Raw genomic sequence first — 27,185 nt, forward strand, 5'->3', positions numbered from 1 at the left:
CTAATGCAGCCCAAGATGCTTTTGCCCTTCTTTGTCACAATGGCGCATTGCTGGCTTATGTTCACTTTGGTGTCCACCAGGACTTTCAGGTCCTTCTCTGCAAAGCTGCTCTCCAGCTGATATCCACTGGTACATGAGGTTGTTCCTCCCCTGGTCCAGGACTCTGCACTTCCCTTTGCTGAACTTCAAGAGGTTCCTGTCTGCCCATTTCTGCAGCCTGTTGAGGTCACTCTGAATGGCAGTACAACCTTCTGGTGTATCAGCTACTCCTCCTAGTTTTGTATCATCTGCAGACTGAACGAGGGTGCATTCAGTCCCACCATCCAGCTCATTAATGAAAAAGTCACAGCTGAGATCAACTCTCACTCTTCATGTTTGGCTGAGCTATGCTGTAGCAATGCCTGTGCCTGGCCATATACCCCATTGAGCTGGACCTGGACCCTGACCCATGATGGACTTGGTTTACCAGACCTGCCTTATCAGTGTAGACTTGTCCAATGACCTGGACCCTTGGCTACTATCACTAGGTCTGCTCTGCTCACCTCTTTCAGGGGAGACTGGGCCCTGGCTGGTGACACCGTTGCTTCTGTCTTCCTTACCTGACTCCCCTTCAACTAGGGAGCAGACTGCCTTTGCTATTCCCTGACAATTCTGTCAAACATATATGTCTTTCATAATAAATGAGCAAATAAGTGACATGTGTTGAAGCTAGTAAGCACAAAGCTGTGGGTAAAATCTTTAATAGCTTATGTTAAGAGGGAAAGAAAAACAAAGACATTTCAGAAAGATAAAGTAGGCTTTTAGGTTTCATCAGGAATGGATGTTTTTAAAGTATTGAGAAATAATCTGAAAGTGGTGATTTTGTAGATTATAGAAGCAACGAATAGTGTGGCATCATTTACTCAAATTTGCTTTTGTATTTTACATATTTGCATCTAAAATAGAAAGGCAGGAGAGATTTATATAAAAGTAATACAGATTGCAGCAAACTGTTTTGATTCCCCTGTTCACACTATGAACAGCAGAGACATTCCTGAAGCAACTAACTAGTCTCATTTTTCTATATAAACTTTCCTGCATATTTTAGTATTTATTTTGAATGAAATAGAATTAATTATGTGTCTTAAATCATGCATGTTAACTCATTTACTGAAAAATTGAAGTATTCCTATTGAATTGATCAGAAGGGAGGATTTTTTATATAAATACGAAAACAAACGACAAAAGTGTTGGTAACATCCTTACTACTTCATCCTTCTAAAGATGCACATATATATTTTCATGATCATTTTAAAATATTGTTTTACAAGACTGTGAATTTTTATGTTCTATCTTAATAGATAATTTAATCCCTTTATGACAATCTTTAAGGATGATACTATTCATCTGCAGAACTGTGAGCATAAGTAAGGGTATATATTAGTACCTGTAGAAGAACAATTCAGGCATAAAGGAAAAATATTTGCTATTTACAATATTCTTCCAACAAGAGATGTGAATACAATTTTTCGCAACATATGTTCATAGTTGTCTAGGCTTCACAGGATAAAATTTAATCAAAAACAACCTTGGCATCAGCCCTATTATTTTACTCACTCATATTTTCAAAACAATTTGAATATTTCTGCAGCAGTACAGGTAGTTACATTACACACTACTATATGGTTCAGATGCAATATGTATTTCCTATACAAGCTCAGCTACTTGTTCAATCAGTTAGCTTCATTCTTTTAACTCAATTAGGAAATAAAGCACATCTTAATGGCTTACTAATTGCTCATAATAAAAACAACAGTGGGTTCATTACAAAGGCCTCAGAAAACCTGTGAATATACTGTATTACTACAGCTTTTAGAAGTGCATTTGAATATGTAGAAATGCAAGCCCTGAATATTAGCTGAATGTCTCAGTGATGCATCTTCATTTCTTAAAGGGGAAGAAAAAAAGAGTTATAATGTTATATTCTCTTGCTGTTCACCTCGGTTCAAAGATGACATAGATATCCACAGCAGAAGTGCCCCATTCGAGAACTGTGTTACTGTTTTGCTAAAGCAAACACAACTTCCAGAAATGCATTTTTTAAGCGATTCAGGTACATTTCTATAGAACACATAAACAGTGGGGAATGTTCCTTCTCCATCATTCATGTCATTCTCTCACAATGGATAGGAAAACTGAAACTCACGAAAAGATTCAGGTCTACAGTTAAATTAGGAATAACAAGTAAAATTAAATATTTATCTCTTTATTTATCTTTCTTTACATCTATTTATTCTATTCCATAAAATTTGGGGCTAAAAATTTTGCAGCATCATGGCCTTTCAAGAAAGAATCCAGATCTGTTCAGCCTACTTTCATATGTTATAAGAAAGATCATTTTATAATTCAGTATTTTAACTTCTAGATAAGATTAAATGCAATGGTAGGCATTAACTCAGATTTTTGAGAACTCACTAAACTCATGAAAACAAAACAAAATAAAATCAAACCAAAAAAGCTTCAGGGATCCTTTTCCCTCTGAAATCAAGATTAAAAAAAAAGAAATAAAAACAAAAACAGAAAACCCTGAAAATAAACAAAACAAACATGACCAGAGCAAATTTTATTGTGCTTCTTTCTCCATAAGGAAGATGAACAAGAAAATAGAAATGCAACATAAGGCACTCAAGAAGCATTCGGTGTTTTGAAACTTATAACAAAATTTCTCTCTATATAGTATACATATATACACACACACGTATATCTATGTATGGACCTATAGATATACACACCCACAAGCACATGCATCTTCCTCTATTTCTTTAAAGGGAATCTGCAATTTTCATTTCTTTCATTACATGAAAAAATATGGCACTTAGTCTGCTGCTGCTTTAAACTCTACTGCCTTCTGGCAGTGCATGTGAACTGTGGCATATTTGGAGCCAAAAGAATTTCACACAAATAGTAAAAAATATTTTTCATTTTGAAGTTTTTTATTACTGAAGTCTTGGATTTGAAAATAAAAAGACCGATGGAACAGCAGTGATCTTTATCTCACACCTACAGCAAAAAGAAGAATTTCAGGGGATTTTTCACATAAAAGATGCATAGTCACATGTTTACAGAAAAATATTCAGAAACATTTTCTTTCCAGAGAAAAATTCTCCACATACTTGGATTGAATTTAACTTTTCAATAGAAAGATCAAAATTTTAATGATGGAGGCACAGAGTGAGGTCAAAGAGCTGTAAGTGAAGTGGATAATCATTAAGGTGAACAGTAGAAATAAAATTCAGTGTACTGATGTTGTGAAGCTGGATAATTATGTCTAACCTATACCTTTTTATGACTAACATAAAAGACAGAGATGCTGAGAAGAAGAAGAGGCACAGAAAAAGGAAGTGTTCCTGATACAGTTCATTAGCAGAAAAATCTTAAAGCTATAATTCTATTCAAGATAACATAAGAGTGATTGAGCTCAGAAAACTTAAACTGAAGCAATCCTTTTGGTCAAGGGAGGACAGAGTCGGAAGGAGGGCAATAAGTAACCTACCTACCCATTTTTAGTGGGAGTGATGACAGCAGAGAAAGGACAATGAGATGGAAGAGTCTGGACATGTTTCCAGATTCAAAGTGAAAAATTGAGTAAATTCCTACACGCATCCCTTAGGAGCATAGAAAATAATATTCTTTTAGTAGTTTTTACCATAAGCTTTGTTAATTTTCCTATAAATCATGGTCAAAGTTAGTTAGGAAAGGGTATTTAAAGAGCTGTGATCTAAAATGGTCAACAAATAGCATTAAAAATACAGATGAACAGAAGACAAGTATTGCAATTAAAAAGTTACTTTAATTTGATCTTGCACAATTATAATGACAATGATATTAGAAACAAAAAATCCCAAGAAAATTAGAAATCTCCCCAGCAAAAGGTTTTGTTTTTACAAAACTGTCATTTTTTAACAACAATATTTCCTCAGAAAGATTCTCCAAAAACATTTAACAACAAATTTGTTCATACTGGATGCTTTACACTGCATGAACGGCTTTTTCCACAACATAATTAACTAGTAATTTCTACAAACAAGGAGAAAAAAGAACCGACAACAGTTTCATTTATTTATTTACAGTCTGAGGCTTCCGTAACCTCACTGAAACATTAACTTCTGGTGCTGTCTGTCTTCATACTGATAATCTACAAGCCAACCTAATATGCCCTAGAGACTTTTAACCCCTAGAGGCAAGAATTCTTGCTTAAACTAATAAACAGAAGCTTCAGGCAGCCTAAGCCAAATGTGCACAGAACATCTGTTTGCACCTTGCACAGATCAACAGTGAAAACTTAAAATCAGTATATTTTAAATAACTGTGCAGCGGTGGGTTTTATTTTGGTTTTTGTTTGTTTGTTTGTTTTGTAGTATTTAAAGCAGGAAGATGAGTACACATTTTGAAGAGTCTTCCTATTTTCACTTCATAGTGCATTGAGGGCACTCATCTTTATTCTACAAACTTGAAGCAAGAGTTAGCTTGAGTTGGAAGTTAAACGAGCCACAGGTTGACTGCAAAATAAACCAGTGATCATGGTATCCTCCTAAAAATCTGCAGAAATAACTATAAAGCACCCTAAAGAAACTAGTGAATTTAACTCTAATGGAACTTTTTCCCCACCCTATTCTACAATTACTTATAAAACGTAGCACAAGAATGCACCTTGTTTCTGAAGCAAATATTCCTTTTTCTGTAACACACACAGGAGTATTCTCTCTCAAAAAAGTCTATACTTTTAAGGACATTTTTCAAACCAGAGCCCAGAACTTCAACAGTTTTGCAGTTTTATCAGCAATATTCTGGAGTAATCACGTACTCACAAGAAATACAAGGGCAGACAATATTTTTGACAAGTTTGCTGATTTATGAGTTTTCATTGACTTTTAAAGTATGTTAGATTTTTTTTTCTGTCTTCCCAAAATACACATAATACTTTGAATTTCTGATTTTTTGTTGCATCTGCAAGAATGAATGGCAAAAGTGTAATCCACTTGAATTTGGCAACTGGGTGGACTGGATTAAACGTATTCAAAATAACCTTTGCCTGAGGTGTGTACCATGTAGGGAAAGCATCCAGTTTCTTCATTACTAAGAGTGATTTGTGCAACATGGTTACAATTTGTCACACAGTTACATTGCCAGGCTCTGAAGCTCCTGAAGCAATGGTCTGAACGGAAAGGCATCAGACTGTTAAACTCAAAAATATTTTGCATGGGGGGGGGAGGAAAGAACTCTCTGTACTCGGAACTTAAGAAAAATCTGATCCAGGTAAATATATCTTCAAAGAGATATAACACACAAGCAGAAAAGATCAGGTGGATTGCTCAGTCCGATTCCACAAAATCCCTGCTGACTTTAGGTCGGAAGTGCCTACAGAACATCAGCTCACTGTAACAATAGTCTTTACAGAGCACTTCCTAAACCTTTATCAAATAAATAAGTAAAAAAAAAAAAGCCTGAAGTACAAAAGCATCCATATAGTAAAAAGACACTAGGAAATACTGAGCCCATCAAACACATTTCAGATCCCTGAAATATAATTATTGTTAGGGCCCTCAGTGCACAAACAGGCTCTAACTGTCCTGATCTTTCTCTATGATTTTCCTCTACAACGTCTTCCACCTAACTCATTGCCCCCGGAAGGGTTTTCCTGCCTGTGCTCAGGGCCTGCTCAGATATGGTGTAGCTGAAGAAGAAAGAGCTGTGAGAAGCCTCACCTGGTGCTGCTGCCCCTTGACTCAGGAGCTGTGCCTGAGCTCAGGCTCTCACCCCTGCCCAAACCATGTTGTTGCTGTGTGGTGCCTGGCTTCTGCCCTGCTGTCCTGACCTCGCTGTGCTGGCCTGCCTCCTGGCTTCACCTTGAACTTGCTTCATCTCTGGGGACTTGATCGGTGATGACCAAGTTGGTGGCTGACCCTGGCCACTGTCACTGGCACAGTTCTGTTCTTCTTGCTGGGGTTGCAGCCCCATGTTGGGGAGCACCCTGCCCTCAGCTCCTGGGTTGCCTTCCCTGGCAGAGCAGCCTGCTCCTGCTGCTCCCTTCTGGGCTTGTAATAAAACTCCCAGAACTTCTCCTAGAAGAAGACCATATCCCAGACGACAACATAAGGTTATAGTTTGCCCTATCTCAGCAGAATTCCACGTTCTGAAAATTAGTGGGAAAAAGAATGATAATTTGCCTTCTAATTGCAATTTACTACTTCCATGTTTTTAATTTAAAATTTAATTCTGTGTATTTTGTAATATTTTGATTGATTTATGAAAATATATTAAAATGCTACAACTATGAAAAAAATCTGATCCTAGGGAAACTTTTGAATGCGGGTAAGATGAAAAGTATAAGGTAACTTAGTTAAAAACTAACTTCCTAAAATCACCTGCAGATACTTCTGTCATTAAACATTCCTTCAATTCTCTTCATTACCTGTTACAACATGAGATTTTAATTCCTGCTTTAGCCTTCAAAGCCTTTCCTAGTCTCCTATCTTCCAAAGCAGGAAGTGGTCTTTCTCGTCCTTCCCTAAGACTCTCTGAGCTCCGCTTCTTGACTCCTCATTTCCATCTTCTGTATTCTGAACTGAATTCTTTCCTATGCAATCCATTAGACTGATACCACCTCCAACCGACTGTGACTCCCATGTTTCTTCCCAAAAGGAAAAAACAGGTCTACTGTCTGAGATTCTGAATTTAATTTTCCATGAACATAATTCTTTCCTTGCAGAGAGGTTTGACTGCTATCTAGCACAGTAATTGTCTCTCTGCATAGAAAGAAAAAAAATATATATATATATATATAAATGGAGGGAGAAAAAATCTGAATTAAAAACAAAAATAAAAAATGCACTGATCTTTTCACAAGAAAAAAAAAATCATTTAAACGAAATCTATCAGAAACTGAAGTAGTTAAAAACTACTGAATGTGAGAAGGAGAATTTAAAGACACCCCATTTGCTGATCTGTTTATTTATGTGTTACTTATTTGCCTCAGAAATAAGCTTGTCCTGAATATGTTAATAATGAAAGAGTACTGTTCCAATACCTTTTGCTTCACACATTAACGCTTTTGAAGAAGATCCAGTTTGGAATTCAATTTATACGGGAGCCCTGAGTACTTTCAACTTTATTTCTAAACCATACAGAGTGTGTTAAAGTAGAGGTAGATGTACTGGTTTTGCTTTGTTTCTATATAACTTCTTATTCTTGATAAGACAGCACATATTTTGAGAATCCATTTAAATTACAGGATACGTACAGGAACTTCAACAAAGGACTTTATCGTGCTCTGGCATGCCAAGATCTTTTTTCTATACCTTAGCACCAGAATGTCTGAACTACTCAGCTGTTTCCCAATTTATCCCTCCTGTGGTAGAGCTTTAATCTACTTATTTTGCAGATGGAAACTGAAGTCTGCAAAGCTAGAAATTAAAAATAAATCTGAGCCCTAATCTATTCAAATATTCAGTATGTTCCTATTTTTCTATCTATCATAAATATCCTTGTTGCAAAGTACTTTGTTATATTATTCTCTTTAGTCAAATTTTACATATCAGAGGTTGTGAAAAGTATGTTTTTGAATTGTCAGCAGCCATCTTAGAATATAGATTCTAATATCAATAGATTTTTTCCCGGAACTTTTGTGCAACTCCAGGCTTAATTTTCCTTAGAGATGACAATAGTTCCATTTCACTGCATCCCTCCCCTTTAGAGAAGTATAGAGGAAGATAGACTTCCTGTAAGCAAGATACCTTTTCCATCAAATAAAGGGAATACTTTCAAGCCTCTTGGTTACCTGCACTATGTGGAGGTATATCAGTTCTCACTTATTTCTCTGTTGTTTAGTTTTCATTTCATTTATTTGGTTTGAGATTTCTGCCACTGAAAGTCTATAAGAGCTTAGTGACAAACGGAAAAGCTCCTGGGTCTAAAAGACAATCCACCAACTGCCTGCTCCCAAGCCCCGCAGTGCTGTGCACAGGCTGCTGGCAAGACTATTACTGTGTGTGACACAAGGCAGTTTTGCGAAGATTATTTACAGTATCTGTGGCTGTCTCTAGACTTCTTTTCCTTTTTCATCCAAACAAACAACAGCAAAAAAAAGGTAATCAAAGACTACCAAAATCCATAGCGCTCCTTCCACTGGAAAGGGGAAGACAAATGTTGGTCACCTTTTTATTTGACAAGTACCTCAAGTAACAATATAAAAATATAATATAAATATATATATAAAAAAATTACTCTGCTTTTTCCTTATTGTGAGCAAGTCTGCCAAGAACACCATTAGGCCCACCAGAAACTGTACTGAATGTATGATAAATGTTATTGTTTCTGACAATATCTGGAGACAGCAAGCCCTGCAACAAATTGAATTTTTTAATGAATGTTTATATTCACAACAATGCATGCATCTGAGCTCCAGCATTTTTAGTAATCAACTGTTTCTTGCTTTCCTTCCTGTACTACTCAAATGTTTGAGTCTGCTGCAAGCTGATATCATTGCACATGTTAATATCAAAAGAAAAGTTGTTGATTTATTGGCATTTATTTTCCTTTTCCCCATCTGCTCATAGAGAAAAACTCTTTTGTGTGTATGATTAATTTACCACACCAATGATTTGTGCAGGAGTCTAAGTTGTCCACAGACACATAAAACCTATATGCTGAAATTTTACAATAAAGCCAGCGTAATACTTCCAGAAGGGTACGAATAGGTTCAAGAAAAGGAAAAATGCTCAGGACAAGGGAATTACCCTGGCTCTTATCTCACAGATCTTTCTTTCCGTGTTGATTTTGGCATCTGTTTTACTGGATTATTTCAAGTTCATTTTGATATAGACTATGTACTACGTTAAATTAAAAAAACAATAGGGGTATCTTCACTGAAAAACTAGGAATTGTGTCCCTCTTAAATAATCCTGTAGTGCGCCTTAAGAGTCCCTTTTTGGCCTTAGTAGTCCTCATTAACATATATTTACATGTATTCATGACAGTCCTGATATTTTAGATGTTGTTTACTGATTTCATTTCTCAAATATATCATCTGCACGGATAGCATTTGATGGAGCTCTGCTTAAATCATTGAATTTACATGAAGAAGTAGTTTAACACTGACTTAACGTTCATTTGATATGAAAATTTGATATGCATTCAAGGAAGACCTTTTCTGTTTATGAGTATCAGAGAGATTTTACCACAATGCTTGTCCAAAATTCTAATTTCACCAATTATCTGAAAATAATTAGAAGTCTTATAGTAACTGTTTTTGCCTGCCTAGACTCTTGAGACTTGTAAAGACAGTTAACACAGTATACACTCAGTTTTACTGCAGATCTATGAAGGGCTTATGTTTTATCTTGATTACTTTAAGGAAGAGAAATATTCATTTTTACAAAAGGAAAAAATAGGGAAATATCCACATGCCCTAGCTGACCAAGTTACTAATGTATATAAAAAATGAATGATGTATTTTATTACTTTTTAGAACTGAACTTTTATACCTTCAGCAACCTGTGGTTCCAGACACAAATCTTGTGTGTTACTAGTCCACAAAAACACTTGTCACTGTCATTTGTATTAGCTAGGTCACAGACAAAAGGGATTCCAAAGTTAGCTGCATATAAAAAAGTATACTTGATTATTTTGAGCACTAAAGCATCTTCCACATGCATATTAAATTAGCAAAAGCAATAAAATCTAACAATGACCATCTCCAGGCACCTTGTCATACAAAACAGAACATACATCCTCATCTCAGTGCTCTGAGTCACTCTTGGCTTTGTCTCATATTGGCTAATATTAATATAGAAATATTATAACACCATTCTCAGTTGGGGACCTCTCAGATTATATACATATTTGCAGTGAAAAAGGTTGCAAACCATGTATTTGCATATACCAAAATATTGTATTTGGGGAGTAATTGTTCCTGAATTTTATCACCTATATTGATGTTGACTGAATCTAAGTAGCCTAGATGAAATAATCACTGTAAGTATGTTTTCTAGGATGAAGCTGAAAGTATTCTATCTAAAATATTCACTCCCCAGTAATTTTTCCCCTTTACAAGGTACCTACATTTTGCTGCTCTTTGTCTTGCATTTTTGTTCCTGTATAAGAGACAAAATGATGTCACAAATAAGTCTTACAAAACCAATTTCGTCTCTGCTTTTAAAAGCTTAGTGCTACATGGATGAATTTATATTATTCATAATTAACATCTGTGATTTGCACATATTCACTGTGACCAAGCATAGCCACTTTATTTGTGGGAAGAAACATTATCCTACTCAGTAGTTCAATTAAATGTAGCACATTAAGTGTAATATAGTTTGTCAGCTACCAGGAAGTAATCTATTCTCTAATAATTTCCTACAAAGATAAAACAAAAATATAAAAATACATCAAAGTCTAGCAAAACATGAATGATCAAAAAAAAGATGTTTAAGGATGAATATAAAATTTCTACTTAAAATGGTTATAAACTTAATCTTATTTCACAATTCTTCAATAAGCTATCATCTCTGATATGCTGCCAAGATGCCAATGCCTACTCCACTCTTAATAATGCCTGCACTCATCATCATTGAGGAAGTATTCAAGCTGTTTCTCATTTGGCAGAATTCTGCTATTTGCCATACATAGGAGGGAGATTATTTTACAGCCTTCAAAATATGTACCCCATCAGACAAGGAAGAAAAATCTCCACAATGCTTCAGCTGTGGAACATGATGTTACATGGCCAGCACCAGTGCATGGACCTGACCAGAACCCTGCACCACCAGGCATCAGGCTCTCACCTTCCCCTAGCAAAGCCAGGCTCACAGCTTCCCTTACGCTTCTCTTTCAGATCCTTCCCACTATTTGCTAGTTTGCTCTACGTGTTTCTACTTCTCTGTTCATGCTCACCAGGATAATTTCATTTTTCTTTCACCTCCGTGAAGCAGAGAACTTTCTGCTCAAACCTCATGTCCTACCTGAGCCTCAGTTTAAAATCTAACTGATAAGGTGTAGCCTCACCGAGGCTGAGTAGAGGAGAAGGATCACCTCCCTTGACCTGTTGACAACGCTCTTCCTAATGCAACCCAGGATGCTGTTGACCTTCATTGCCAAAAGGACACATTGCTGGCTCATGGCAGACTTGCGATCCGGCAGGACTTCCCAGGTACTTCTCTGCAAAGCTGCTCTCCAGTCAGGCACTCACTAGCCTGTACTAGTGCCTAAGGTTGCTCTTCCCCTCTTGCCATTTTCCTTTGCTGAGCTTCATGATGTTCCTTTCTGCCCGTTTCTCCAACCTGTCAAGATCCCATCCCTCTGAATGGAAGCACAACCACCTCGTCTATCAACTACTCCTCCCAGTTTCGTTAGCATCTGCAAACTTGCCAAGGGTGCACTCTGTCCCATTAGCCAGGTCATTAATCATGAGGTTAAACAGTGATAGCCCCAGTATCGACGCTAGGGTACAGTAGTGACTGCCTCTCAGCTGGACTTTATGCTGCTGAGCACAACCCTTCTAGTTCAGCAGTTCAGCCAGTTTTCAGTACTCCTCACTGTCCACTTATCTAACCCGTACTTCATCAGTTTTCTATGAGGATGTAATGGGAGACACCGTCAAAAGCCTTACTAAAGCTGAGTTAAACAACACCCATTGCTTTTCCCTTGGCCACCAAGTCAGACATCTTATTGTGGAAGTCCATCAGGTTATTTAGGCATTATTCCCCCTTTGTAAATCCATGATGACTACTCCCAATCACCCTCTTGTCCTTCATTTGTCTGGAAATGTTTTCCAAGATTTGCTCCACCAACTGTCCAGTTTGTTTAAATGCTCCTTAACCTGATCCTTCTCCACGAAGAGTAAGTCTTCCTTGCTCCAGACTTTCCCACTGGTCCTAGGGGCCTGGGATTGTTAAAGGCAAATCAAAGCCAGTAAACATCTTCCTTGGCTTGGCCTTAAATACCTCAGCATTTTCCATGTCCTTTGTTACGATCCTCGCACAATCAGACACTGTCCCTTTATTCCTGCCAGGTCACTCACCTAACCCTGCTTCTACGTTTTTTATGCTTATTACTTGTTTAATACAGATAACTTAGAAAACAGTAATCAAGGTATTGTCCTGATTGCTATCACGAGAATTAGTTTGTAAGGGTGGAACACATTTGCCTATCTTTCCATTTATAACTAATACAGACTTCCCAGTCACCCTTTCCTCACAACTGTGTTATTACTGGGAAGAAAACATAACATTCATCTTAAAGGCAAATATGTTTCCTCTCCTCCCCTCAACACCTCACCCAATTCAATCGAGTTCTAAAGAGATCTTTTTGAAGTAATATAAGTTGTTTAGCTAAAAACAATCCATGATTATTTGGATCTGTCATAATATCATATGCTCACTGCTAAGTTATTAGTGAAACAAACCTGTGCAAGTGGGGACAATTATTTTTATTCCTATTACTGTGTAATAGGAATACAGTTAAATCTGATACATTTAAATTAGTCTGCATCACTATATTACTCATCTGGACAAAATCCAAAACAAGTAGCACATCTTTCTTTACAGAGATCTATTATATGGTCTGCCTAGAAAGTGAGAAAATTTTTGCTAAACTGCAAGATCATTGCAACTAGCCTGAGTGTATATTTACAGACATGTGTATTAAGTGTTTCTCTTTAATAGAATTACAAATATATATATATTTTTAGTTACAGTTTGTTGCTTGTCACATATAGGAAATTTATGTGGCCATCAGAAAAAAAAGTTATTGAGAACCTTGAAGATTCACACGATTACTGTTGTGTAGTACAGCAGTGGATAAGTTTATTTTATAAACTTTATTATTTTTATTACAGTGGAATCTAGGGTCTCGAAGACATATACCAGGATGCCACTGTGCTATGGTATGTACCAAAAGTGTCAGCAGATAAAGAGATATTTATCTCAGGAATCTTATAATCAAAGTATAAGGCACTGTACAGAAGAAGGAGAACCAGAACACAATGGTGATCAGTGTAACAGGCATCATCTCATTATTTCTTTGAAGATTATATTTAGGAAATGCCAAAATACAGCTTTAAAATGTTTTTCATTTCTAAGGTACATTTAGCTCCCAGATTACAAGCTGTGAAAGTGTCCAAAATAAATTCCTCACTAATGTGGTATCAGGATTTATTTCTCTGAAATTTCAGAATATATACACTTTATTCAATCTTGATTTAAAAAAAATGCATTAAACTGCATCTTAAGTAGAATAACTGCCTCCATAAGCAACATCTAGGTTTCTAAATGAGAAACAAGATAATGAATCTCTATAGGATATCTGCGTTCCAGTCCTTCTACATTTTGACAAGTTTGCCTTAATATATATTTTTTTCCATCTGGTCTAATAACGTTTATCTGTTACAAATATTATATCTGCAAAGACTCTGGAAAATGCAGTGAGATCTTTTTTCAAGATGAATGTGGTGCATGAGGCCTATTTAATTATTGACAACTTATAATTAAATTAGAAATAATATATGTTTTATCAGGTCATTTGCGTCTTTAAAATTTCTACTGGTATTTTTGGAACTCCCCCCTATATTATCTCATTTCATATATACCAAATCAATATACGTATATATATATATGTATATACACACATATATACACACACACACACACATATATAAATTTATGTAGGCACAGGAGTTGGTAGCCATATTGCATTTTTACGTCCAATAGGTGCACTGAAACGTTTTACTAGTCAAAGATCAAGTAGAGGATACCTTACCAGTTGTAATTCCCCATCTCCCCTTATTCGTTCTGCAAATAGCAACTTCTCTCAGTATCTCTATCAGTCTTAACCTCTTTTGCTCTGTGTTTCTCTTTTTGGATGGTGTTCATACATATTGCCCTCCCACTTCTTGGACTTTGCTGTAATTGAAAAGTAGCAACTGTACAGCAACTACATCGAATGTCTTATTTGCCTTAATCTGCTGAGTTACAAAAGGGCTACACTAGTTTGCTGTGGTGACATCTCAGCAACTTTTTCTGCATGACTTAAGACATGCATGACATCTTTCAGGCTATCCAATACAAACTTTCTAATTGGGATGCATTCTAGACTATTTTATCCTCACGTAAGTCACTTTTAAAAGTTTCCCAATTCCTGGAAACTGTTCAAAAATAACTTGTCAAACACTTTCCGTCCATGTCTTGTGCAGTTATACAAATCTGAAGACACTAATCCTCAGAGTAGTTCCTCACAGTGGAAACTTGAAGTCTTGATTGCCAAGATAGAAAGGAGTATTCATTCAAGGCAACACTTATACAGCTGCATAAATGTAAAATACTTCCAATGCAATTCGGTGAAATAACTCATAACTTTAATATGATGGGTGCCTTTAAGTACCCTTTGACGTGGAGGTTCAGACACAGGCACAGATTCAAGGGTTTCCCTTAACTGGAAAACACACAAACTGAATCTAAACTACAGCTATCTTTTGAGTGTCTGAGGCATCTTTTTATAGTATCCTTTTTAATATAAGTTCTTCAAATTATCAATTTTTTTTGTTATGTTTAGAAAAATACTGATGTTCAGGCATGATAATGTTTTTAATTAATGTGTTTACAACATAAACCTTTTAAGTACCATTACTATGGCATATAGGTCATTCAAAATTTCTCACCTTAAATTTTGAAATAACCTTACATAAAATGCAATGTACAATATACCCATTTGAAATATTTCTAAGTGCAAGTGATTTAAGATGAGATTAACAGGATTTAATTCTCACACTACATTTTGTTTTTTACCTAAAGCTGAACATAATAATTCTAGTTCCAACCAAGAGTAATCTAAATAAATGTTATGTATGGGTTTAGATGAATTTAAAGTGTTCTCTAAATCTCAGTCAAGAAAAGAATGAGCGTTTCAGCTGCTTCCTTGGAAAGTACCCCTTGAAATTCATAAACGACTCGTATCAACTAAAACATTCAGAACTTGACAAACATTCACTCATCTGAGGAATCAGAAGTTCATGATATGCTAAGTAGCGGATAGCTGCTTTTGCTACTATGCAAGGAGAGGAGGAGTCCTTATTAAGGAGATATACAAGTAAAAATACACATACTAACAATCAACTGATCTAGAAAATGTATCTGAAATTAATTTCTGGAAAATCACACCTTAATTTTTATGTTTCACAAATAAGCAAGGGAAAATTGGAGCTCTTGACATTCTCACCAAAAAAGATTTTTTTTATTTGCTTTACAAAAATTATCATGTTTTTCTTACAGCTGATTGGATTATGACAGAACACAGCAGGGTGATAATAGATTAAACAAACTGTGTTAAAAAACCTATATAAATGGTAAAGATGTTTTTAGGCAGAGGAATTATAGCAATTATTTCTCCTAATTTAATTTTAAATCTCAAAGGGCAGTTGGTTTGGAGTGTTCTTAACCAAAAGATCTGAAGCAAAGCATCAGCTTTCATCCCTTAATTTGCTTCAGTGACATCTTATCTTTATAAAAAATCAAAAAGCTTGTTCACTAATCCCCCATTGTGCTTTAAGGTTCAATAGTAGACATTTTGGTTTACATTTCAAAAGAGGGTGTAACAGGCCTCTGCTGAGAGCAACCATTTTTTTAAAATGACAATTGAAAACCTATAATAAACTGTGCTTATTTCCCTTGTCATACAAGTATTTTTGAAATGGCAGGCTGAGGTTTCCCAGTTTCATGATTTGAAGGTGGTCTACTTCTGCTGTCAGTGCTGCTTTTGTTTTGCTTTGCTTTTTTACTTAATATTACACCTCAGAGAGCTGAGCCTGACTAATGCAAATCTTTCCCACCATCAAGATAAAGGACATGTAGATTCATCAGCTAATATGCCTGTACAAATACATATATTCACTGCACTGAAAGCATAAATAAACTTTTATTCTGTGTGAAAAACATAATAAATGATCAAACTATAGTTTAACCTTAATTCTCAAACAATGATAACTTACCTATTTAATTTTGGATTTTTATGTGTCAACAGCATACAAATCTGATTACAAGGCCAGATTACTGGACAGGCTGCCTCACTTTGTTTCAGGCAGTTATCTATTGTTGTGTATGTAGCAATGATCAGAAACTAATGTATGCAGTAGAAGGAGCCATGAGCCATTTTAGTGAGTGCTGTAGAATGAAAAGAAAATAATGTTACTCAAAAACCACAGGGATATGTCACAAGAAGATGAGTACAGGCAAGCAGAAAATCACCTAAAAGCAAACAGTGCAATAAGTAATCCTTTAAAAAAATATATTTTCCAATTACAAGTAATTGAAAAAACACCTTTTTGTTTGCAACTGATTCCTAACCTAACCCTCCACACTCTCCATAGTTTCTTATATTGCTGACTTGAGCCAAATGCATAGATAAATTAGGGACCATAGGAAAATAATAAATCACTACTGGTCATCATGACAGGAAACCATCACTGCAAGTTCAAATTGTCATCAGTTTCAGGAGTTTCCTAGTCTGTAGAATAAGCCGCAGATCAAAATGTTGTTCAACCTAACAATAGAAATAAATTAGAGGTTTTTTTTTTTTTCCTCAGGGCCATCTACTAACATTCTGGTAACTACCTAAAATTATTTCAATTTACAGTAGTTTCCAAAATAACTGTTAATGAATCATACCAACAATACATTAAAACTGACAGCAATAATCAAAGCACATTCCAAATTTATTTTAAGTCAGTGATGTGAGATCACTTTTATTTTACAGATGATAAAGATTATTGAATTTGCAGATTAATAGTTAAGTGACGTTGGAAGCAGGATATGTTTGCTGTAATTGTAGAGGCCTAAAAATAAATGCTATATTACAATAATACTAATTGCTAGATAGTGTGAAATCAAGCTAGAGTTTATAATCATTACTTTCCTATAGGCAAAACAATCCATATCAAAATATTTAATACAAACTTTTAAGTATGATCTGGCATGTATCAAATTCTTAGGAAAGTCAACATTGCATCCAAGCTGTTTGATGAATACTTGGAGGAGAGTGTTATACTGAAGTTACTTAAACAACAGAAGACTTGTGCTATACACTAGAAAGCTAATGTTGCCACGTTCTGCTGAAGTAAGCTTTCTCCCAAAACAATAGCCTGCTGAAAGGGTCAATATTTAAGCTTGCTTCCTCTTCTGAACCATAAGATCAATAGGAGGCAAGTAATGTAGGTGCTGATCTTGTTCAAAGAAACTGTGAAGTGTCGTGGTGCTTAGATTCAGGATGAATATGGCATAGGACACTGTCTTCACATGGGTTTCCTTTCAGAGCATGAGCCTGGAATATACAGCCTTAATCTAAATAAGTGATATAAGTAAGTAAATAGATAATCTTATTTCTGTAATTCAATGGTCAGACACATGGCACTTCCATTTTATCTGGAACGTACCAATAGTGACACATTATCTTGGCATTATCAAGTTACAAAGGTCCCTGAAGACTCTTCTGGTATAATTTTTATCACCTATTACCAGATACTCAGTTCAAATTAGAAACTGATCCAAAGTTCATTCACATCAACAGATTTCTCATTGACTTCAGGACATTTTAAATAGCTTGTTTTGTTTTTGCTCAAAGAAAAATGTGCTATTCCACTAATGTAAACAAAGAAAGACTTCAACTGTATCCAAACAAAATACTCATTATTTTTCCCTGTGATTGAATCCTTTGTCTTAATTAGAATCTGAAAACTAGAATCTGGGCTACAGCCCAGAGGCATTTATTTCAAAGCCAGTCGGTTCTCTGCTTTAGGCATGTGAGAGGCAAATTTCTATTACACATTAAGCAGAGAAAAAAAGGAAGAAAGAAAAAAAAAAAAGCATAAGGCTAGTTCTTTTCCCTTCCTAGCTGCCATGCTTAGTTCCGGAAGTGACAGAATTCCCTTGTGTATGCTAGCGCTGAGCGAAAATCAAATTCCAGTTTAGTAACCACAATGAAGACGACAATCCTGATTATTTCCTACACTCATGAAAGTTGGGAAGTAAAATTACCTAACCAGCTTTAAAAGTGTATGAACTGGAACTATATCCTTGGTGACAGGCATGAAGAGACACTTATTCTCAAACCTGATGTTTAGGATACTGTCTTTATTTCCTAGATCCTGACAAGACCCTTTAAACTTGGAAAATGCACGTCACTCCACTTCTTCACAGAATTTCCTTTCAAAGACAGACAAAAAGCTGATACTATATAGTAGTTACCATCTACTATATAGTAAACCCTGAACTTTAAATTACTGTACAGTAATGGCTTTCACAGGCCTTCATGGTTTGCATAGACTTATTATTTAACATAGATAGCAATCTTGACAGTCCCGCTGTGTCTGCAGTAGAAACTGTTAACACTTTCAAAAGTGTTAGACCCGGGGTGAATAAAGTACCGCTTATGTACAACTTATTAACAGAGAGGTTCATCATCAGGCTATATGTTCTGACAAGAGCTTGCAAGGATTATTTTCCATGGAAAGAAATCTGAGAGATATAAATCTGGTAACATTTTTCCATGAAAGGAAAGTCTTTTTTTTTTTTTTTAAATTAGAAAGGCCAAGTATTTGTCATGTTTAGAAAAGTAAAAGCATTCTGTTTTCAAAAATTAAGAAAGACAGAGATCTAAGACTATTTTTCTGATCAAAAACCCATAAAACAACTGGATTTTTTAAAAATAAATGACATATTCTAATCCTTAACTGGATAAGGATAGACAAAAAGCAACTGCAATATGAAGTGCAAAATACTTACATATTTTATCCAAAGTCTTTAACATGTCAGATGTTGAATTTTTATACTAGGTTTATTTTGTACATTATACCAGTTGTTATATTTAATTGACTTTTTTTTTTTTAACTTTGCTTATTTTCCCTCAAGTTGATTTTATGCAAATGAATAACAAGTGAGCGTACTGGCAGGAATATTTACTGAAGTAAAAAACTAAGTGAATACTAAAATATAATCCTGAAAGGCAAATTTTGAATATATAAGCATATTTTGCAAATCAGATTTAAAAAAGACAATCAAAATTCTATCTACTGCAAATAATTCATTTCTGATACAGAAACATATAGAGAGAGTTGACAACACCAGGACACTGTGAAGAAGTGATTTAGTTATTATTTTGAACTTCTCAAGAGATATAAGCTATCCAAAATTATTCTTGTTTAAAAAAGCTAACTCTTAGGACAAACATTGCTTCAGTTACATATACATATGTATCTCTCAAAATGTCAAATTTAGTGCTGACATATACAGCACCATATATTCATTATTGTTCCCTCTCTTGTCTTCAAAACACTTCCTCACCAGGTTATATTTACTGTTAATGGTAGACCAACAGGCCAAACAAATCTTAGCAAATGATGCAGCTTTGGCTTGGTATTCCACTCCCCAAAAATCAGTAAGGGTCTAATGTTTTCGTGTATATACACATATGCAATATTTCCTCACAGAGGCAAGCGCAAGTTTTCAGTGTAATACTGAAGATGTGTCCTTCTAAGTTTTCAGTCTTTCAGTTTTAACAGAACCAACTTATAAAGAATATAATTAAGTTCCCAAATGACAAACTTAGTAGCAGTTTACACCCACCTTTCACACATGGAAAGGTCTGAACAAAGGGGTAAGGTATGCATGGAAGATCTGATCCATCACACGTATAAAACTCAAAAAAGCCAGTTGTTTTTGTCAAACTGCAGAAAATCTTTTTCAAATATAGAAATAACACAGAGGAAAGGTAGAGGCACTGTCCGCTGTTAAGACATAGACATTCCAGAAAGGTAAATCACAACAAATTTTAATCACTGAAAATGCCTCAGACAATGACTTTGTGGTAATAACCTTAGAATACCTTGAAAAAATACTGAGGGGAAAAAAAAACAAAAAAACCCTAATATTCTCCATATTGTTCTTTCAAGTTGTGCATGTGAAATCCGATTATTTTCAAGATTCTGTGGACGTACCTATTCACTGGTCTTGAATAATGAAAGCCTACTGGAAAGTACACCTCAGTACAGTTTAAATTTCTTATTAGAAAATGATGTAGAAAAAACGTCAATGAACCAGAAGATATTTTCCAATGCTTTCTAAATCACGTTTGTAGGAAAACAGGCAATGAAAGACTATGGAATATTGACATCATGTGCCACCAGAAATTGTATTTTATGGTGTACAGGGAGAATATTTACATTAAGTTATAGTTTCAAGAATTAGTCTCTGACAACTCTAAAGAGGACCTTCTGATATGTTTAAATCTGTCAGATTTCTTAAAATAGGACTAGAAAGTATAATTTCTGCTCTTCTACACAAGAATTCTTGCATAAGCAGCACTCCATTTTTTTCCTCATTTTCAGACTATCTGTAAACTATTACAAATTAGAGAGGAGAAGAAGAGAAGGAAACATGTTAGGAAACATTTGAAGTAATTTTGTAAGTACTTTTATCAAATCAGCAGTCTAATGTGGGGTTACTGCATTATATCATTTCACTAATATCTTAAAAACACACTGGTCTTTCCAGCAGTTCAAGGACTGACCTCAGGAAGGAACCTTCCAGATTCTAGATCTAGTCTAAAAATAACCAAATTTTACCACAGGAAAATCAGCAGTATTGCATTTATCATTCTATAAAGTCATTTGAGTTCATAATTAATCTAGATAACATTTTCAGAAAACTGACTAAAGATGTTTTAAAACTCGACCTTCAGGATTCTGCTGTCAGACTTTATTATAAAGATTCATTTAGCTCTCTCAAACAGATCACTACTTATTCTGTAGTCTATAAAATCATCATAAATCTTATTTTCAGGACCATGGTATGACCATGATAGGCCTGTACCTAGCAATGTCCCCCAGGGGCCAGTCCTGTGTCCAGTGTTGTTCAACGTGCTCATCTGTGATCTGGACGAAGGGACAGAGTGCACCCTCAGCAAGTTTGCTGATGATATGAAACTGGGAGGAGTGGCTGATACCCCAGAAGACTGTGCTGCCATTCAGAGGGACCTGGACAGGCTGCAGAGCTGGGTGGAGAGGAACCTCCTGAAGTGCAACAAAGGCAAGTGCAGGGTCCTACACCTTGGGAGGAATAACCGCAGGCAGCAGGACAGGCTGGGGGTTGACCTGCTGGAAAGCAGCTCTGCCGAGAAGGACCTGGGAGTGCTGGTGGGCAGCAAGTGGAGCATGAGGCAGCAAAGTGCCCTGGTGGCCAAGAAGGCCAAAGGTCTCCTGGGGTGCATGAGGCAGAGTGTTGCCAGCAGGTGGAGGGAGGTGATCCTGCCCCTCTCCTCAGCCCTGGTGAGGCCTCCCCTGGAGTGCTGTGTCCAGTTCTGGGCTCCCCAGTCCAAGAGAGACATGGCACTCCTGGAGAGAGTCCAGCAGAGGGCTCCAAAGATGATGAGGGGACTGGAGCACCTCTCCTCTGAAGAAAGGCTGCGAGAGCTGGGCCTGTTCAGCCTGGAGAAGAGAAGATTGAGAGGTGATCTCATCAACGTGTACAAGTATCTGAAGGGGGAGTGTCAAGAGGATGAGGCCAGCCTCTTCTCTGTGGTGCCCAGCCACAGGACAAGAGGCAACGGGCACAAACTGAAACACAGGAAGTTCCGTCTGAACCTGAGAAAAAACTTCTCGACTGTGAGGGTGGCTGAGCCCTGGAACAGGTTGCCCAGAGAGGTAGTGGAGTCTCCTTCCCTGGAGATATTCAAAAGCCTTCTGGATGTGATCCTGGGCAATATGCTCTAGAGGTCCCTGCTTGAGCAGGGAGGTTGGACTAGATGATCTCCAGAGGTCCCTTCCAACCTTAGCCATTCTGTGATTCTTTGATATGCAGTTATTCCTATGACAGTTATTCAGATATGCAATATTTCTGTCTATCTTAGATTAGGAGCAAATAGAACAAACCAAAGTAGCTAGTATAGCTGTTAAAGATATTTTTTATATCTAATAACCATTATATTTTCTGCAGGAATTAGGAGATAATGAGGATGGTTTTAAGGGGGTCAGAGTCTGGAAGACAGTAGAAAAACACATATAGTAGGCCATCTAAATTTTATTTATGATTATCAGAGTAACACTATTGCTATTATATGCATACATTATGTGAATGAGAATGGTAACTACAGTATCTTCACATTATAAGATAATTTCAGAATAAAGATTTCTGGAAAGGTAGAGATATGCAGAATTTCAGTTTAACAAGAGCTAGCTGATCAACAACTTGCATCTCCAAAAACGCTGTTCCATTATAAACACCATTTAAATTTCTAAACCAAGATGTAGAAGACTTTTTTGTCCAAAAGCATCACTTGATACAGTGGAGTTTCTTCTACCCTGGAAACTACAGGGAGGGTACTGTTACAGTTCTCTTAAAAATGAATGTGCTTAAGTAATTATTGTATATAAATAATACCATAGTCATAAACTATAGTGTAAAACGTATCTATAGACTGAGAGAAAACAGAAAACACTTTTCTTAAAGGATGTTTAAAGGTACTTATTTGGCTCTGGTACTAGTGCCAAATCAACAGCAGTGGTGACTTTGCTGTGGCTCCATGCAGAAAGAGAAAGAAGAGAGGTAGATCAGGATTTCCACCCGGTTCCTGAAACGCCTCTGCCTAAAGGCCCAGAATGCTGCTTGCCTTGTGTACACTATCAGCTAAGGATATTCTTTTTGATATTGATGGTCCCACAGGCTTTAAGTGTCATTCTGTACAACATTTGTCTCATACCCCTCAAAGTGGGCTAGTAACTTCCCTCATTCATATTTTCAGCACACTAAACGATGCAGAGTGCATGTGCCTTCCATGCTGCAGCTGCAAGAGAATGATTTTAAACTACACAGAGCTCACTGCCTATGGAGACATTTGTAGGTCCACAGTGCACACTAGTGGCAAACAGCAGTACATGCATGTTTTTCACTGTTTTCAGTATAATATAGTGTTTTGTAAGTTTTTGTAAGTATTCCATTTCATCTGACTTAATCTACCAGAGAAGGCTGGATATCGGAAATGATAAAGACAGCTGTAAAACATTGAGGAAGATTTATAATGTGTGCAAACAGGAATATTTTACTGTGCACGTTATAAGATTAAACAGAAACATAAAACTTTAACAGTCTTGCATATATATTTCAGTGTTGAGGAGCTGCCGGCACGTTGCCCTGATATTTGCACTGTTTGAAGAAAAGTCCAAAGACCTAACTAATCAGAAGCCGGCACGCTTTCTGTGCTAAATAATTTCAGAGTATAAAATTAGTTAATAAATATCTAACCTAAAAAAAGCTGTATCTCACAAAATTTTATAGTTCATTTCCAGGAATGATTATTGACATTCAACTAGCAACACTGCCAAAGACAAAATTTTCATGTTCTCCAGAAAACATAACAAAGGTTCCTAGTCCGTCACGTAAAGTTTACTTTAGAAATAAATATAGCTAATGGCAACACCCTTTATTTATTCAATGGTTTTACAGATTTGATCCTTGCCTTTCTGTGTATTCTGATGCAAACACAACAATGCAGGTATAATGCTTACACAGGGAAATTTTTCCTCCCTTTCTAAGGATAAGCAAATGTTTTATAATTGTGAAGAAGTTAATTGTAACCTATGTGAAAAGCCAGGCAAAGGATATATTAAGTGTTTAAATATCACAAGCTGCAAGCTCTTCCAGCAGTAGAGCTGAAGCCTCTTAACTAGACAGTACACGCAAAAACAGTTTTTAATAGATAAGAAATGCAAACATAAATATTAGCTTAAGATGTGATCCTAGGGGTCAAATATGTTGTAACAAGCTCATAATTGGTTCTCTCCCAAAGATCCCAAACTAACTAATGATTCTGTGTAACTGATACCATAGTTAGGCAACAAGTTCACAGTAATTTATGAGATTGTGTAGTACATTTTTCCTGAAAAAAAAAAGTAATGAAGGGAAGCTCCACTTTTATTCCTCCTTTTTCCCTAGGAAAACATTTGGTGAATATAAAATCTCAATGCACTAGACGTCTAAAGCTAGCCAAGACAAACAATTTTAATAAGCTAGTCAGCCAAGTAGGATAACGTTAAGCCCCAGTCTGGAGTGAGGAAGTAATCTATTTAAGTAGAATAGCCAATTAGGATTTGTTTTGAATCTGTTCTCATGAAGGAATACTTGAAATTAAGGAAGGGACAGAGAAAGGTGAAAAAATGAGGACGCCTGATTAACCTTAAAGAAACCAACAAAATGCTGTGCAGCTGCAAAACACAGGACATTTCACTTCTTACATATTAAGGAGCAGTGGTATTATTCAAGATTTGAATAATAAGCGTCTTAGTGTCAGTCTTAACATCTTACTTTACTATTAGGTGGGAGGGAAAAAATTTTATAACAGCAAAAGAAAAGATCGATTTCAACACTAAATGTAACTTCCTGTTGAAACTGTTGAATAACCTCATTTATGACTCTGAATAGGACAAATTCAATGCTACCGTCACACATAAAAAACACATTTATGTTCGAGGCAGCTACTCAAACAGCATATTGCCACTTCACCACTTTTTGTAGTGAAGTCAATAAATTGGAAACTTGTTTACAATTTCCAAATTGATGTAGAATGAAAGAACCTAGTTTTTTAAAATTATTTTAAAAGATGATTAATCAAGAACATCAAGGTTTTCCATTTTATTTAGTCTAAGATGAGGAATTACTCTTCTTAAAAACAGAAAGTAATTAGTTACTTGGAGCACTAATACTCAGATCTTGGCAGTTCTGAATCTTTTAATGTTACACAAAATCTCTCAACCTTCTGAGACTAGCAGAGCTAACTATTGCTAAAAACGATTAAATTTGCAATAGCACTGACACTGACAAATCAATTTTTCCCCCTACATTCCCAGTGGAGTTTTCAACTGATCTGCCAAAAGAACTAAGGGATTTTAGTTTATGCAGAAAGTCTAATACCAAAGGTACCGATTAATTTGTTACAACACACTTGCTTTACAAATCCCATTTTTTTTTAATATTGCAATGGTGTATATGAACCAGATTCCATATTTAGACTAGTCTCACAAGAAATAGTGAGCAAGATTGCTATTGATAGTGGAAGGCATTTATGTTTCTTCACACATGTTGAACTTGACAGCTGTGAACTACAGCAGGACAATGAATTGATAGGTAACCAACACTTGTGAGAGGAGTATGTTCAACATGCAGTTACTCTATGAATAGCTGCATTAATGTTGCTTAACCCCATCCATAAGAATTATAAACTGCTGGAATTATTTTGAAATTTACAGTCATAACTGATATAGCTTTGTGAATAATCAAGTTCCTGCTTTAGTGTCTATAGAAATAAATTGAAAACATTTTGGTAAGGTCATTTTGCATCAGGCCAAAACGCTATGCCATCTACATGAAGCTAAACAGGTCGCTCTCTCCCAGACCGAAAAAAAAAAAAAAGATGGGTTTTGGTTATTTTTTCCCCCGCTTTCTCATCTTTTCCTTAAATTTCTCTGTCAAAGTATATGTCAGTCTGGAAATAAGATAGCTTGACTTTTCCAAAATACAAAACTGAAAAGCATGACACAAAATAACATTAGTCCTGGCCATTAGTTAGTTGCCAGCTTCCAATAGCAAATGAAATTTGGTTAGGCAAAATGTGCATTTATTTATTGCAGAAAAGGGATTCGCTTCTTCCAGCTGGCACCTGACACTTCTAAGAAAACAAGATTTCACGCACAAGTCTGTACTCTCACCTTCCTCTACTTGAAGAACTGTAACGGTGCAACTGTGTCCACTGATTAAGCCAACAAGAATCTTTATCAAGGACTGCATAGCTTCTATGGTGAAAAGCCTGTAGATCACACTGGCATCAGTTAAAATGAATGGCATACACAAGCAGAAAATGAATGCATAGCACTCCACTTCAATATGAAATTAATAAAGTTGTGGCCTGTCACTTAAAATTTGTTGCATCTGCCTGCATTTTCCCGTATTTTCCTTTCAAGTTATCTCTCAAGTAAGGTAAGCTTCACCATCAAGAAGCCCTTATGGAGTCCAGCTCCATTTCTCAACAGAAATATATTGTAACACTCCCCTCCACACACACACACACACACACACACACACACCGTTTGCATATTTTGACAAAGGCAGAATTTTCACTTACAGAAAAACAGACAAACACAAGGAATTTCATTCAGATTAATCAGATTTATCAAGACTAATGCTTTCCCGTAATTTACAAAACTAGATGCAACAATCTTATAGAAGTCAGAAGACATGCAGAATGCCCAAAATATCACCTTCTGTTAACAATTAGACACATGTTAATTGTATTACATATTATAAAAAATGATACCAATGTCTTGACACAAACTAATCACTTCCATTCTGAACCAGAAAAATACCCCAACATGTATGTATGTGTCTGCATGCACATATATAACAATTGGAAACTCTCAGTCTCTACCTTCTTCTCATCACTTTTTTTCTTGTTCTTGTTCTCTTTCTGCTGACATAAAGATACTTCATTTCTTAAATAAAACTTAAAGACAAAATACTTCACTAAACCTTGCCATCCTCCATTGGGTAGAATTGACAGGCTAAAATCATACCTAATGAGCAAGCAGAAAATAAAGGACAAATATCTGAAGGGACTCAAATATGACAGATAAACAAACATCAGAGGCAACAAAATACATCTGTGAAAGTAAAGTTTCCGTTACATATACATCTTTCTAGCAGATTCACACACACGACTATTTTCCAGTAACTTTGAGATGGTTGGCAGACATGAAGCTTTTGATTTTGACAAGCTTTTCCAGCTTGTAACCGGAACTCGGAATTTAAGAAACTGCTTGCCACCTTTTCCAAAATGGGAAAAGAAAGCTAACTAGTTTTCTTGGATTATTCCAAATCTGAAATGTTAAATTTATAGGAATTCTTTAATTCCATGTCTATATTTAAATAAATATACATTTTGGGTTTTGTTGAAAAAAGAGGTTCTCAACGCTATTTTCTGAAAGCTAAATCCCAAAAGATGCAACATAATTTTTTGTCTTTCACTCATGAACTCTAACTGAAATAAACACCACCTTCACTATTCTTTCATACTCAGGCGATGTTCCTAAATTCCTCCTTTGTACCTTAGCCTTCTTTAAAAAA

At 35.9% G+C, this 27,185-nt stretch overlaps 1 protein-coding gene across 6 annotated transcripts in view; it reads right to left on the reverse strand.

Annotated features, from left to right (window-relative positions):
- Positions 1-27,185, reverse strand: part of CCDC102B (coiled-coil domain containing 102B) — a 193,919-nt gene that overhangs the window by 133,718 nt on the left and 33,016 nt on the right. The window contains exons 5-6 of one of the 6 annotated variants that reach the window (XR_693821.2): positions 16,016-16,187; positions 5,574-6,101 (exon numbers count right to left, since the gene is read on the reverse strand). The exons of 4 other annotated variants lie outside the window; for them this stretch is intronic. Coding sequence is in view for 1 of the 2 variants with exons in the window: in XM_009673253.2 (XP_009671548.2) it covers positions 25,775-25,872 (98 nt within the window). In the remaining variant the exon portion in view is untranslated. Of the gene's footprint in view, positions 1-5,573; positions 6,102-16,015; positions 16,188-25,774; positions 25,873-27,185 lie in introns of those variants that run through there. One more of the 6 variants, XM_009673253.2, reaches the window with a different exon arrangement.

This window comes from Struthio camelus, chromosome 2, assembly GCF_040807025.1.
Source record: "Struthio camelus isolate bStrCam1 chromosome 2, bStrCam1.hap1, whole genome shotgun sequence".
NCBI lineage: Eukaryota > Metazoa > Chordata > Aves > Struthioniformes > Struthionidae > Struthio > Struthio camelus.